The 12,797-nt window shown below is 41.1% G+C and overlaps 1 protein-coding gene across 2 annotated transcripts in view; it reads right to left on the bottom strand.

Annotated features, from left to right (window-relative positions):
* Positions 1–12,791, bottom strand: part of EDIL3 (EGF like repeats and discoidin domains 3) — a 593,234-nt gene extending 580,443 nt beyond the window's left edge. For both annotated transcript variants that reach the window (XM_045285334.1, XM_045285335.1), the window contains exon 1: positions 12,509–12,791. In XM_045285334.1, the coding sequence (XP_045141269.1) occupies positions 12,509–12,575 (67 nt within the window). In that variant the 5' untranslated portion in view covers positions 12,576–12,791. The remainder of the gene's footprint in view (positions 1–12,508) is intronic.
* Between the last annotated feature and the right edge of the window lie 6 nt (positions 12,792–12,797).

The following is a 12,797-nucleotide window of genomic DNA, read 5'->3' as shown; positions in this document are numbered from 1 at the left end:
ACACATTATATATATGTATACATATATTTAATCAAACTAAATCATTTGAGGTACTCAAGCAAGCATGGATTTTTGAATTCTAGATGATATATTTGTTTCTCTAAAGTACCCAGACTAACACAGGGTCTTTGAAGATGTTACCTTAGTTTAATAACCCTATATCACAGTTGTCCTTATAAAAGAGAAAATGCAGACAGAGTAAAATAGACATGAAAACAATACCATGTGATTATATGTATGAAATCTAAGGAAATCCCAGAAGTACCCAAAGCTGGAAGAAAGTCTTGAACCAATTTCTCTCCCAGTCCTGGGAAAGAGCCAATGCAGCCAGCACTCTCACTTGGACTTCCCTTTCAACATAGAGAGGATAGAGTGATTTGTATCAGAAAAGCCACCAAGTGGCATTTTACCTTCGAGGTTGTAGGAAAGCAATGCATGAAAGAAGAGCAACACAAAGTAATAGAATTAGAGTAGTGATGAGAATAGGGCAGTATAAGTGAAGTAGGAGGAAAAGTAGAAAAACAGAAAATTCTGTAAAGAGAGAGGATTTCTGAGAAAATGTTACATACTGCTAACCAAGTCATTTTATGTGATGGAAAAATCTAACGAATGGCTTTACCTGTTCAGTCAAGATGTAGAAATACAGGTCACAAGATGACAGAGAATTCCAATAGAATGTTTGACATGATAAATCTTTGAAAAGGACACCGTTAAAGACAAAATGTAGTTCTTAACCCACTGAGGAGGTTACGTCATGAGGTTCTCAAGTTCACTGCCATTGAGTCAATGCTGACTCAGAGGACTCCCCTCTGGGTTGCTGGGACAGTTTAATGGGATAGAAAGCCCAAACTGAGAAGCAGCTGGTTTGAACTACCGAACAAACGGACTGATCCACAGCACAGCACCGCACGTACCATTACGACAGGGCTCCTCTGTCATAAGGTTAGCTCTCACTGTCATCAAGGTGATTCCGATGCACAGGAACCCATAGGACAGGGTGGAATTGCTGCTGTGAGTCCTGGAGACGGTAACTCTTTACGTGTGCAGAAAGCCTCATCTTTCTCCCACCAGCAGCTGAAGGTTTCAAACTGCTGACCTAGTTGATCAAAGCCCAAAGCGCGGCTACTATGCTGCCAGGGCTCCGCATCAAGTTAACAGTGGGCTCCAAAAAAGGAAATGAAGATGTCAACGACGATCTCATGAGAGAAATTATTAAAGTAGCCTCAAAAGGGGTCCAAAATAGTTATAGAGAAACAAAACAAAACACACGAATTCTATACATATCTCCCCTTCGCTTCCTGTGAATCCATGGGCTGAAATAAAGGACCAGGATAATTACTCCAAGCAGCACCAAACAAGCAATCAAACAAGAAAACTGTCATCAAATCAATGCTGACTCATAGGGACCTACAGGACAGATCCGAACTGCCCCTGTGAGTCTCCAAGACTGTAAAGACCAGCCTTTCTCCCCTAGAGTGGAGGGTGATTTTAAACTGGGGAGCTTGCAGATCGCAACCCTATGCGCCACTAGGATGCCCTTCCAAGGACATAGTAAAGCCTACAGAGTTCGTTTTTGTTGTTTTATTGTTTTAAGGATGGAGTCACAAAAGGTTCTAATTCAAGCTCTCATTTGTCCCTCAAATTAAAGGTCATGACGTTGTCGTGAACCTTGTTTTCCTTTTGTACTAGTGGCCAAGATCTCTTCTTTCTTTATTTCTCCAGCTTAGAGATAAAAGTATTGAAGTCATTTCGATTGCTGTTTTATTATTATTACTGTATTGAATATCAGGTAAATAAAAGTATGCAGATACATATTTAAATTTCATTTAAATAATAAAGAGCTGTATAAAGATAGTCGCAAATTAGATGGCATAACTTTTTATTATTTGGTAAAATATCCTACCATCATCAAGTTAATTCTAAATCAAAGCTACTCAATAAAGCGTTTCTGAGATTGTCAATCTTTACAGGAGCCGATAGCATCATCTTCTGCCAAGGAATCATTGATGGATTTGAACTGGACACTTTAAGGTTTACAGTCCAATGGTAACCTGTACTACCAATATTTTGCAAAATGTTTAGAGCTAATTAAGTTATAGTTTTAAAAGTAGGAGCCATATTTTCATTAAATTATTGTTTATTAAAACAAACCAATAAAGATAATTTTCCACTTGAGATTATTTGGTCATTTTACTTGACCAACATTTCATATTGAGCTTCCATAGAAATAAAATAAAATCATTACATAATGTAAATCAAATGCCTTCATTAAAATAGCAGAAGCAAAAGCCTTAGAAGCCTTAGATATCATCTGGTTCTATATCTGTATTAGAATATTACAGATCGCATATGTTCCCACTCCTCTCACCAAATAACCATCAAATATTTCAGAGAGACTTCATAATCTTAAGGAAACAAAATGAATTTATACAAATCATGATGACAAAAATTAAATGTCAAGATATTAAAGAAAAATGTATTTTAAATCACTTCAGAAATCCCACCCTACTCCCTCCAAGCTTCCCTTTATTAATAGTGATAGATTCTCAAAAGTACATTGTCTTTTTCTGATAAAAATGTAATCTAACTTTCAGTTATGGATGTGACAGGAAAACAGACATGCTATTTAACAATTTAAAAATATATAAAAAATAATTTCCTAAGAAAATAAATACCATTCACCCTCTTCAAGGTAATGATGAATTAAGTAGTGATAAGATGCATGTGTTTTACAAATAATAAAATCATTTCACAAAGCATCTTCATGATAAATAGGATTCAAACGCCCATTGGAACATAAAATGATTTAGAATTTTCTGATGGCAGGTTCCAGATTCAAACTCCTTGGGTTCTACATGACTACTTAGTGCAACGTTTGGAAGTTATTTCAACTCACTCTGTCTCTATACTCTCATTCATGTGTGAATAATAATGGAACCTACCCATTATGGATTAAATCTCCCCCAAAGATAGGTTGAAGTCCTAATCCCCATACCTAATGTGACCTTGCCTCCAGAAGCAGGGTCTTTCTTTGAAGACGTTATCAGCTAAATCATACTGGATGAGGGAGGGTAGTGCTAATCCTAACCCTTCTGAGGTGGTTTGTGAAAGGAGAGTACACACATGACACTCCAGGGGAAAACGACCATTATATGACAGTGAATACAGATATACCCATATGCCGCAATGCAACACAAAGGATTGCACATCACTCCCAGAAACCTGGTGCTATGGTGGTTACAAAATGGACTGCTGACCTCCAGGTCCGCCGTTGGAAACCACCAGCCGTTCCTCAGGAGAAAGACCAGGCCGTCTACCCCCATCAAGAGTTACAGAAACTCACAAGGACAGTTCTACCCTGTCGTAGAGGCCGTGGTGCTTCTTCAATGACTTGATGGCAGTGGAGAAAAACAACCAAAAAGTTCCCAAACCTAGGAAGAATGGCACAGAACAATCTCCCTCTCAATGTCTCCTGAAAGGACTATCACATCCAAGACATGATTTAGAATTCCAGCTTCCAACATTATGAAAGAATAAATATGTTTTCTGTCAATCCACCTACTTGTGGCATTTTGTTATGGCAGCCACAGAAAGAGACATTGCTTGGGAGATGGTGAGAATGTAAGAGTATGATTGGTATTCAGATGAATGGTATTTAACACATGTGTGCACTAAATGGGTGCCTAGGAAGGACAGTAGAGTGCCCCCCGTTACTTTGTCTAGCAAAGCACTTAAGCTAACATGATGGCAGGTCCCGAGTAAAGAAAGAAAAGAATAGGTCCTGAAAAAGTATTATTTGTAGTTCCAAATTATGCTAGAAAGCATCAGAAACTTATTTCTAACAAAGGAATCTATCACTTAATGTAGCTTCTTATTATTACCAAAGATTCATAACAAACAAAGAAAGCACTTTATATCCAGTCTTTGACATTACAGTTTAGTAGTACTCCTGAAGAATGGTTGAGAAATACTTCAAAATAGATTCATTCCACAAAGAGTGAATGTAAGAAAAGTTATGTAAGAAAGTGAGAAACAAAGCTTTTAATGTTCCCAAAACTACTTGACCTATTTTTATATCAAAAGAATATTGCTCTTTATATTGTGCAGACACTTCCTAAGGAAGATTAATGTGGTAAAAGGAAAGAGTTCAAGTTGATAGCGATTGAACATCTGTATTGAGGTTTTAGGGTTTGTTTCTGTTGCTTTGTTTTGGTCATCATTGTTCATTTATGTTTTGTTTAGCCTAGGGGAAAAAAACAACCCTGTATTTAAAATGAGAGTTCCAATAGCATTTGAAGGAAAATGTGGGGGGGAGAAGGGCATTGTGACTGTCAATATCGAGAGATGACATGACAATAGGTGAAGTTGATGCTACATTACAGGACGGGATTAGCTAACTTCAAATAATAATATTCCCCTGTGTTCCCACTTGAATCTATCAGTCAAGGGTCTTAACCCCATTTGACCGGGCTATCCTCCTGTAAAGGAGCAACACCAGCAACTGGAAACCACCAGCCATGCTGGAGGAGGAAAATGAGGCTATCTCTTCCCAGAAAGACTTATAGGTTCAGAAATTTGGATTGGGTCACTAATGAGTCCACATTGAACCAATGCTAATGGTTTCAGTTTTTTGGGTCCTCAAAGAATCTTCAGTATTCATAAAATATACATGGCCATTCTGACATAAGCATAGCAAAAATACTTAAAGGATCATTTTACATTCCTCAAATACACTTATTTGTAAACTATCATGCGTAAACCTTAAAGAATGATGGCCTAACTCCATTTAGAGATTACTTTCAAATTATGCACATTACCTTCTAACAGGAGTTCTAAACCTTGGGCTTGCTATTTATGAAATGATATACTCTATGAAACCTAATTGAAGTGACACTGACCTGTTTTAGAAAAGAGAAAAAGTAAAGCTAAGGCATAGACTCAATCTCCTTCTCTATAGTAATGATAACATTCAAAGCTGCATTAGTGCTTTAAGAACCGTCACCTAAATTCTTGTAGTGAAATACTCCATTCGACTTCATGCATTATAAATCTCATGCTGAACAAATCCTACACCATTGCTATCACTGGAAAATACATATTTAAAAAATAGCAATGCCTTATTTCTCCAAATGCAATCAAATAATTGCAAGGCATTTTATATGCATTATGATGTCTACTTCTTTTCAACAAAATAGGGTTTTTTGCCATTTCATACCTTTGTACATTACTTTAAGAAAAAAATCAATGAAAATATAATAATACCTTCTGGAGCATGAGGGGAAAATAAATTTTTCCAAATAAATTCATCAGGAATCTGAAGATGGCATCATTAACCATATGCTTACAACCTGAAGTATTTTTAACAAAATCTTTCCAAATAATGTATGCACTTCACTGCCTGTGTGCCCAGGATATGTTGCGCATACTCCATTGAGCTTTTCTCTAGGATGCATGATCATTACTAACATTAATAACTGTACTATTCTCTCTTGTAACAACATTCTCAGATCTGTAGACCCACACCCCACCCCCAGATCCATACTAAGTGGTCCCAGTTTTCTGTCCTATAAGAAGATATTAGTCTTTTGCAAATATTTTTGTCTCTCTCTGCTATGTCTAACTGCTGACATCTTTTATTGCTTTGATTAGGCCTGACCTACTACTACCTCATACCTCTTTTATTTTCTGGATCCAGCTTACACAGGGCCCAAACCCTGAAACCAAGAAATATTGAATTTATGACATAAGGTCTAAGCATGACATCTCCTTTGAGGCTCTCTTCTAGGTGCGTGGCTAAACACTACATGAATGGAGCTGCAGGGCAAGCACATCTTCTGAACATTAGCAGGAGATCAATTATTGATCGTTGATACTGTAGGCAGGCCACTGTGATGAAATCAAGGTCTAGACACTCTGACTTGCTCTAAAATTCAAATGTCAGTTTATTTCTATTTCTATTTTAGACCTTAGGATCTGGGAAGAAGATCTAGTTTATCACCTTTCATTATATTATGCACACACACACACAGCTAACGTACAGATCACCCAATGCTTGCCCCTGTGCAGTAACAGCAGAATGCCATACCAATCTCACAATAGTGGTATACCCTAGCTGGTATTCACAAGAAAATGAGAGCTGCAGAACAAGTGGTGATTTTCTTTTAGGAGGACTCTGACACAGAAGAGATGTCACTGAAGGAAGACTGGATGGCACAATTCCAGTGATTTTATTGAAAAAAACATTGGCAGAACTTGTAGAAAGGCTCTCATGGCAAATCTGCAACGTGGTTTTAAGAATTACATCACCAGTTGTTAGAACTACTTTGAAAGGAAAGGTTATCTGTTAAAGAACAGTTGAAAACAAAACAAAAAAAGATGTCAACTCACTGACAGTTATTGATACACAATAGGCCTGTAAGATATAAGGATGAAAAACTAGTCAAAATATTAATGGCAAAGCTTTATATATCACGTCCATTGCATCTCTTCTGGTCACAGGATTTATTTAAGAATATTCTTAAGGAATTTTCAAGATCCTTGAAATGTACATTTTATCATCTTGATGGAAAATATGCATATATACTTTTTCCAAGTATAAAAGAGGTGGCTCATATACAGCTGCATATATGTGTATATATACATACTGTATCAAAATGCGTATTATCTCAATTTTTTTTCTCATTTCATTCAAAATGCTTTCCACTTCTGGAAGCCCATGGTTTCAATAAGGCATTTAAAGGAGAAAATATTTTGGTTTTGCAATTATTATTAAAAATCATATATGTATCTTATCATTATATATTATTAAATATATATATACTTGTAATTAATATAAAGAGTAAACATGCAAAGCCTACTAAAGATCTCAATAATAATTCTTTGAGTATGAAGACTTGTTTGCTCTATGTGCATTTCCACTGGAGAATACGCAGGAGATTCCTAAAAACAAAGATTCTAAGTAAGGGTGTGCCTGGCTTTCCGTGGCAGTGAGCGCAACCCTGTTTCCGAGTCTACCTTTCCATTATCCATGACCACATAGAGCCCATCTCCACGTCCCACCTTTGGGATTTCATGGGGAAATGCTCTCCCACTTTCACTGCATGGTGTCATTCAAACGTGAATCTGAGGAAATGGACTCCACTCACCAAGACCAGAACAAGCATCCTCAGGACATACAGGCTCCACGTACTGCATCAAAATCCATATGATCTCATTTCATTCAAAGTGCTTTCCATTTCTGGAAGCCCATGGTTTTAAACAAGACTTTTAAAGGAGAAAATATTTTGGTTTTGAAATTATTATTAAAATTCTTTGGAACAATGAGGTTACAACTCCTCTAACAGAAGGAATAAGTGAATGTAATAAATCCCTTCAATTTCACATAGATTATCAAGTTACTTCATTTGAAGACTTGCATTGATGCGCTCATTTCTTGAATTTTTTTTCTGTTTTCCCTTTAGGTGAGGTCTGTTGCTTATCCTGACACCTGCTGGTGAGCACACAGTGGAGTCCAAGCTACTTCCCACTTCCAAGGTTCTCGTGACCTTTCAAAGGTGTTCTTCAAAACAAAAACAACATCCCTGCTATCAAGTCAAAAGTCAATGTCCACTCATAACAACTCTATTCAACAGTGTAGAATTAGCCCTGAGTTTCTGAGGCTGTAACTATGTATGTGAGTAGAAAACCCCTTAGTGACATGCCAATGATAATAAGTCTCTCAGTTAAAATATCATACGGCTTAGTCCCTGGCATATCAGTTAGGAGACCATGGGAAATTTTTAATTACCAGATAGCCATTTGACACTCTGCCTGTAACTGCTTTGTTTAACTAAAACATGCTACAGCATCACGGTGTCTGACGTTCCTTAGGCTAAGATATAGAAACAAACATGCACATAAATAGATATCCTTAAAACACCAATGAGAATTGGATTTTCCATTTTGGGACTTCAATTTGATTTTCTACTATTTTTTTTTTTCTTACTCAATATCATCAATTTTGAGACTACTTAGGAAATAAACCTAATAGTACTGAATGAAGTGCTTTAGTGGCACAATGGGTTAAACATTGGTCGGTTTACCTAAAAGTCAGTGATTCAAACCTACCAATTTCTCTGCAGGAGAGAAATGAGTGAGTCCCCTCTGTAAAAACGTGCAGCCTTAAACAGTCCGGAGCAGTTCTACTATGTCCTGTAGGGTAGCGAGGAGTCAAAGTTTGAATTTTTGCAGTATCTATACATTGAATAGCTACAATGAAGGCAGTACACTAATTAAACACCTTCAGAATTTACTATCATTTGTTTTCCCCTCAGTAACTACCAGTTCTTATTTACCACAAGCTCGAACTGAGTTCTGAAGCTTGCATTATTTTGTTGTTTTTTGAAAAAATTATCTAAACCCACCCTAGCCCACCCATTGCCGTCAGGTACCTCTCAACTCACAGGGATCCTAAAAGTCAGAGTAGACCGGCCCCACTGAGTTTCCAAGGCTGCCAATCTTTATAGAAGTAGACTGCCACCTCTTTATCCTGCCGTGACTGTGCAACTGCTCACCTTTTAGTTACCAGACAAGCTCTTTAACACTGTGCCACCAGGGATCCTTTCAATGACTTAGGGAAAAAGGAGCAAACTTACTATGATGGAGTTGATTCTGACTCAGAGCGACCCTGTGGCGGGTTTAAGAGGCTGTGGGATGGCCTCGTCCTGCGCCCTCCAAGTGGCTAAGAAGTTCAAAGGGCTGACCTTGCTGTGAGCAGGCAAATGTTCAACCCACAGCACCACCAGGCCCCCCAATGACCCATCATCAACATGGTCAAAGCTATTGTTATCTCCAAGCATGTTTAGTAAACAGCAAATGTCAGAATGGTTAGGTTTTAGAAATTTTTCATGAATGTTTTTACATGCACAAATGATAACATATACCGTTCATATCACTATATTAAGCTTTTAAAAGCCAAAGAGTTTCAACATAAATGGTCTCAGGTTAAAAATGGCATCTTAATTAGCCTCACTGGAATGGAGCGTATGGACTAAGTATTTAGACTGGTGAAAAACTGTCACACTCATATTTCATAACAGTACTGAGCCACATTGCATGCTATCATGCATATCATATTACTTTAGATTGCTATAATTTCATAATGGAAATATATGTTGGGTGACAAAAATTACTACGACATTTGTAAAAAAGTCTGAGCTCCTAGATGAATATTTCTATCATTGTGTTCAAATCACTGCAATCTACTCAAGTCTGACCCATAACAACCCTACAGGTGGGTTTCTGAGACTGTGTTTTTACAGGAGTAGAAAGCCTCATTTTCTTCCTGCAGAGCAGCTGGTGGTTTTGAACTATTGGCCCAATGCATAACCCACTATGCTACTAAATGAATATCTCTGAGATAACTATAATAGAGTTTTAATTTAAAGAGCAGTTTAAAAATGTACATCCATTTACCTAGATTTGGAGATCTTTGCAATTTTAAGACTAAAGATAGAAAAAATAGAACAGTTTGCCTCTTCACCATTATTTTGCTATTACATTTTTAATACACATTTTCAGAAATTGCATTTCAATTCAAAAGGAATATTTTGGGTTTAATTAGAACATAGTTTTAGGACCAGAGTGGTAAATGTTTGTTATAACATGGCAGTGCTGTGACATGGCCAAGCTTTGTTATTAGCATTATATTTTCACCAGAGAATACTGAGTGAAAATAATAATTAAATATTATTTTAATGCAGTATTATAAACCTTTAAAAAATGTTTCACCTGAAATCAGATGTTAGCACTTCTTTTCAAGGTGCATGATTAAAGGTCATATAAATTAAGTAATGTAGACACTAATGTGTAATAATAAATAACCTGGAAAGCTCTTTACTGGACCATAAATATTGTTATAGTAATCACAGAAGTAAAGTGTTGTTATTGGAGTTGATTGTTCAGCTACTAATTTATTCTCATGTATGTGTAACTAAAGATCGCCATTGATTAAAAAGAGGAAATGCAAATGCCAGTGATTCATAGTCTTTAGGACATGTCTAGCCATTTTTAGACAGTGCCATTTGCTTAAAGACTTCAGGCACAAACTGCAGGCGCAGGAACAGATTGCATAAGATGGCACGTGCTTGCTGCAACTGTATGCATGTTATTGGATTTTTTAAAACAACCCATAGCGATGAATAATTTAGGACTTAATAAAATATTCAATCTGACTGATCCATTGGTTTAATTTTAAAAGAAACGCAACTAATAAACGGAGTTACATGTCCTGATCAAATTCCAAACAGTAATGCGTGTAAATTGCAACCCACACATTGGGAAAAGACCAATGTCTAAAATGATATATTAGATAGATGATCACCTTTGGCTGGGGTGGGGGGAGGGGGGTGCAAAGGAACTTGTCAGTGTTAACAATGGCTTCAATAAGTTTGCTGGAAGTTTAATTGTTTAGAGTCATCAGGTAAGCTGCACTCTGCCTTCTAGAGGGAGCAGGGAATAAATTAGAGTGGTTGTCAAGTTTAACAACAAGAGCTCATGCAAAATGGTCCGTTTCTTCTCTAAGAGCCCTTGTCATTTCTCCCCGCAGGCTGTCCTGAAAGTGGGAAATCTAGAAGAACATGGAGTACACTGTTGTCGGAGCATTGTTCAGAAGGATCTGAACCGAAAGCTTAGACTGCGTCTCCATCCTCGGATTGTCCAGCGGGGTAAGCAGTGCCCTAGGCAAGGGTATCTCTAGGCCGTCCAGCCTCAGACTGCGGGGAGCAGGCACTCACCCCGGCGCCCCTAGGATCAGCAACCAGACCCCGACAGGCAAGCGCGACCGCGGAAGCTAGATGCGCTTTCTCCGCCACCACCCCGCCGCCCCCCACCTCGGTGGGGGACAGATGGTGGAGGCCGTGGCACCGCGTAGGTGCTTGGGAGTGGGTGAGTGAGTGTGTGTTCTTGTCTGAGGTGGGAGAGGAGGAGAGGAGAGTGCTGGCGGTCGCCCCTCTCCTCTTTCTGCTAAGGATCAAAGTGCAGAAGGAATCCAGACAGGAAATCAGAGGGGGGGAAATAGAGCAATGGGAGCGTGATCTTTTTCCTATCACGGGCGAGCGACTACAGCGCCTAGTTACTATTCCTTACCCTTCAGTGGAGTGGCTGCCGCTGCCTGATCCCTGGAAGGACACTTGGTAAAGGCAGGCGAGGCAGACTCCGACCCACGCCCAGGCTCTGGGGAAACCGGCTCTGAGCCTGGGAGATTGTGGAAGACCAGGGAAGGCGCAGCCAGCGAGCCCTGCTAGCGGGGCAGCCAGGCTATCTGGCCAGCGGCTTCCGACTTCTTGGGCAAACAGGAGTCCCCGATTTTCCTCTAAGACAAATAGAAGGATAAGGTGCAGGGATGCATGGTGTGGAATATTTATGCAGTGTCTCTCTAATCTCAAGTGGATTTGAGTCAACGCTTTCTTATATCCAAGAACTCGTTTTAGAGGCACGGCATTTTAAAACCTTGTAGTGCACTCCACTCTACCTGAAACAGTCTGCGGAGGGTTTTAATACCCGCGGAACCCTTAGCAGGACCCCCCGCGAGCTACATCGCTGGGGAGGGGGGTGCGCAGCTCTCCCACTAGGTCCCCTTGCCCTTTAGCCTAGGCTTGCCTCAAAGCGCAAGCCGGGGCTAGGCTTGTTTTGACAAGCCACACCTTGCAGAGGGCCTGGAAGTCACCTGTACAACTCAGCAAACGACGGGTCAAAGTCTAATTTTTTTTTAAAGACTGGATTATGAATTTCATGCAAGTCATGGGAACCAGGATCAGTCCAGCTCCTGACAACTTTTTTGCTCCTTGGCGGGGGCGGGGGCGCAAGGTTTGTTCTGCCTTGCTCTTTACCAGTAGTTGCTGAGAGAGAGAGAGAGAAATTCCGAGGCCCCTTGGGGCTCCTTGGGTTATCGTGTGGCCAGTGCGGAGAGCGCGGGATGGAGGAGCAGGAGAAAGGTGAAGAGCTGCCTGAGTTGACATCTCACCAGTGTCCCCCAACTCCCAGCCCCAGTTGGCAGCAGATCAGCTCCAAATCCGGGCTGGAGAACAGCGCCCAGGGACCCAGGGCTCTGCAGCTCTCCAGTCCCTGCCCATCAACATCACATCAGGGAGGCACTCGCTTCCCGCTCCGCACCCAGGAGCCCTTGTGGCGCGCGCGAGGTGCCCTGCTGGCCGTGCTCCCGGAGGGTTCGAGCGGCGACCCCTCAGCAGAGAAAGCCGCAGAGTAGATGGTCTCCCAAGCGCGCAGCCCCTTCTGGTGTCAATGCCACCCCCACGGCCTCCAACCGGCGCACGGCTCAGCCCCGAGCACTCCGCTCAGACTTTGCGAGCACTTTCCTGGGGTCCCCAGGGTGCGCCTCCACCTCCCAGCTGCCCGCCGCGCGCCACACTCCTGGCGCGCCCAGGAGACCGATGCCGGCACCCAAGTGGCGTTTCCCACAGGACCACCGCTGCCCTCCCGGACCCCAGGCGCTCGGGTCCCGCCGGCTCACCTTTGCAGAACAGGGGTACTCCAAGGCTGAGCCAGACCACGAGCCAGGAGGCCGCCGAGCGCTTCATGGTCCCGTCTCCGGAACGAGACCCCAGCGGGCCAGGGAGTCGGCGCGGAGGGAGGGCGGTGGTCGCCTGGGTGACCGGCGGGGCAGTGGCACAAGCCCGCCCCAGGGAGCGACTTCAGGAGGACGTCTTCCCCGCAGCTCTTCCCGGAGCAAATTCTAGGAGAGGGCGAGACAGAGCGGTGGCCAATCTTCCCTCCCCCTTGGCCAGCACGCCTGCCCACGG

The sequence above is a fragment of the Echinops telfairi genome, unplaced genomic scaffold, assembly GCF_000313985.2.
Source record: "Echinops telfairi isolate 266 unplaced genomic scaffold, ASM31398v2 ScPeMD7_7469;HRSCAF=8507_1, whole genome shotgun sequence".
In the NCBI taxonomy this organism is placed as follows: Eukaryota; Metazoa; Chordata; class Mammalia; order Afrosoricida; family Tenrecidae; genus Echinops; species Echinops telfairi.
Note: the sequence above shows the minus strand (reverse complement) of the source record. Positions and strands in the feature narration are given on the sequence as shown.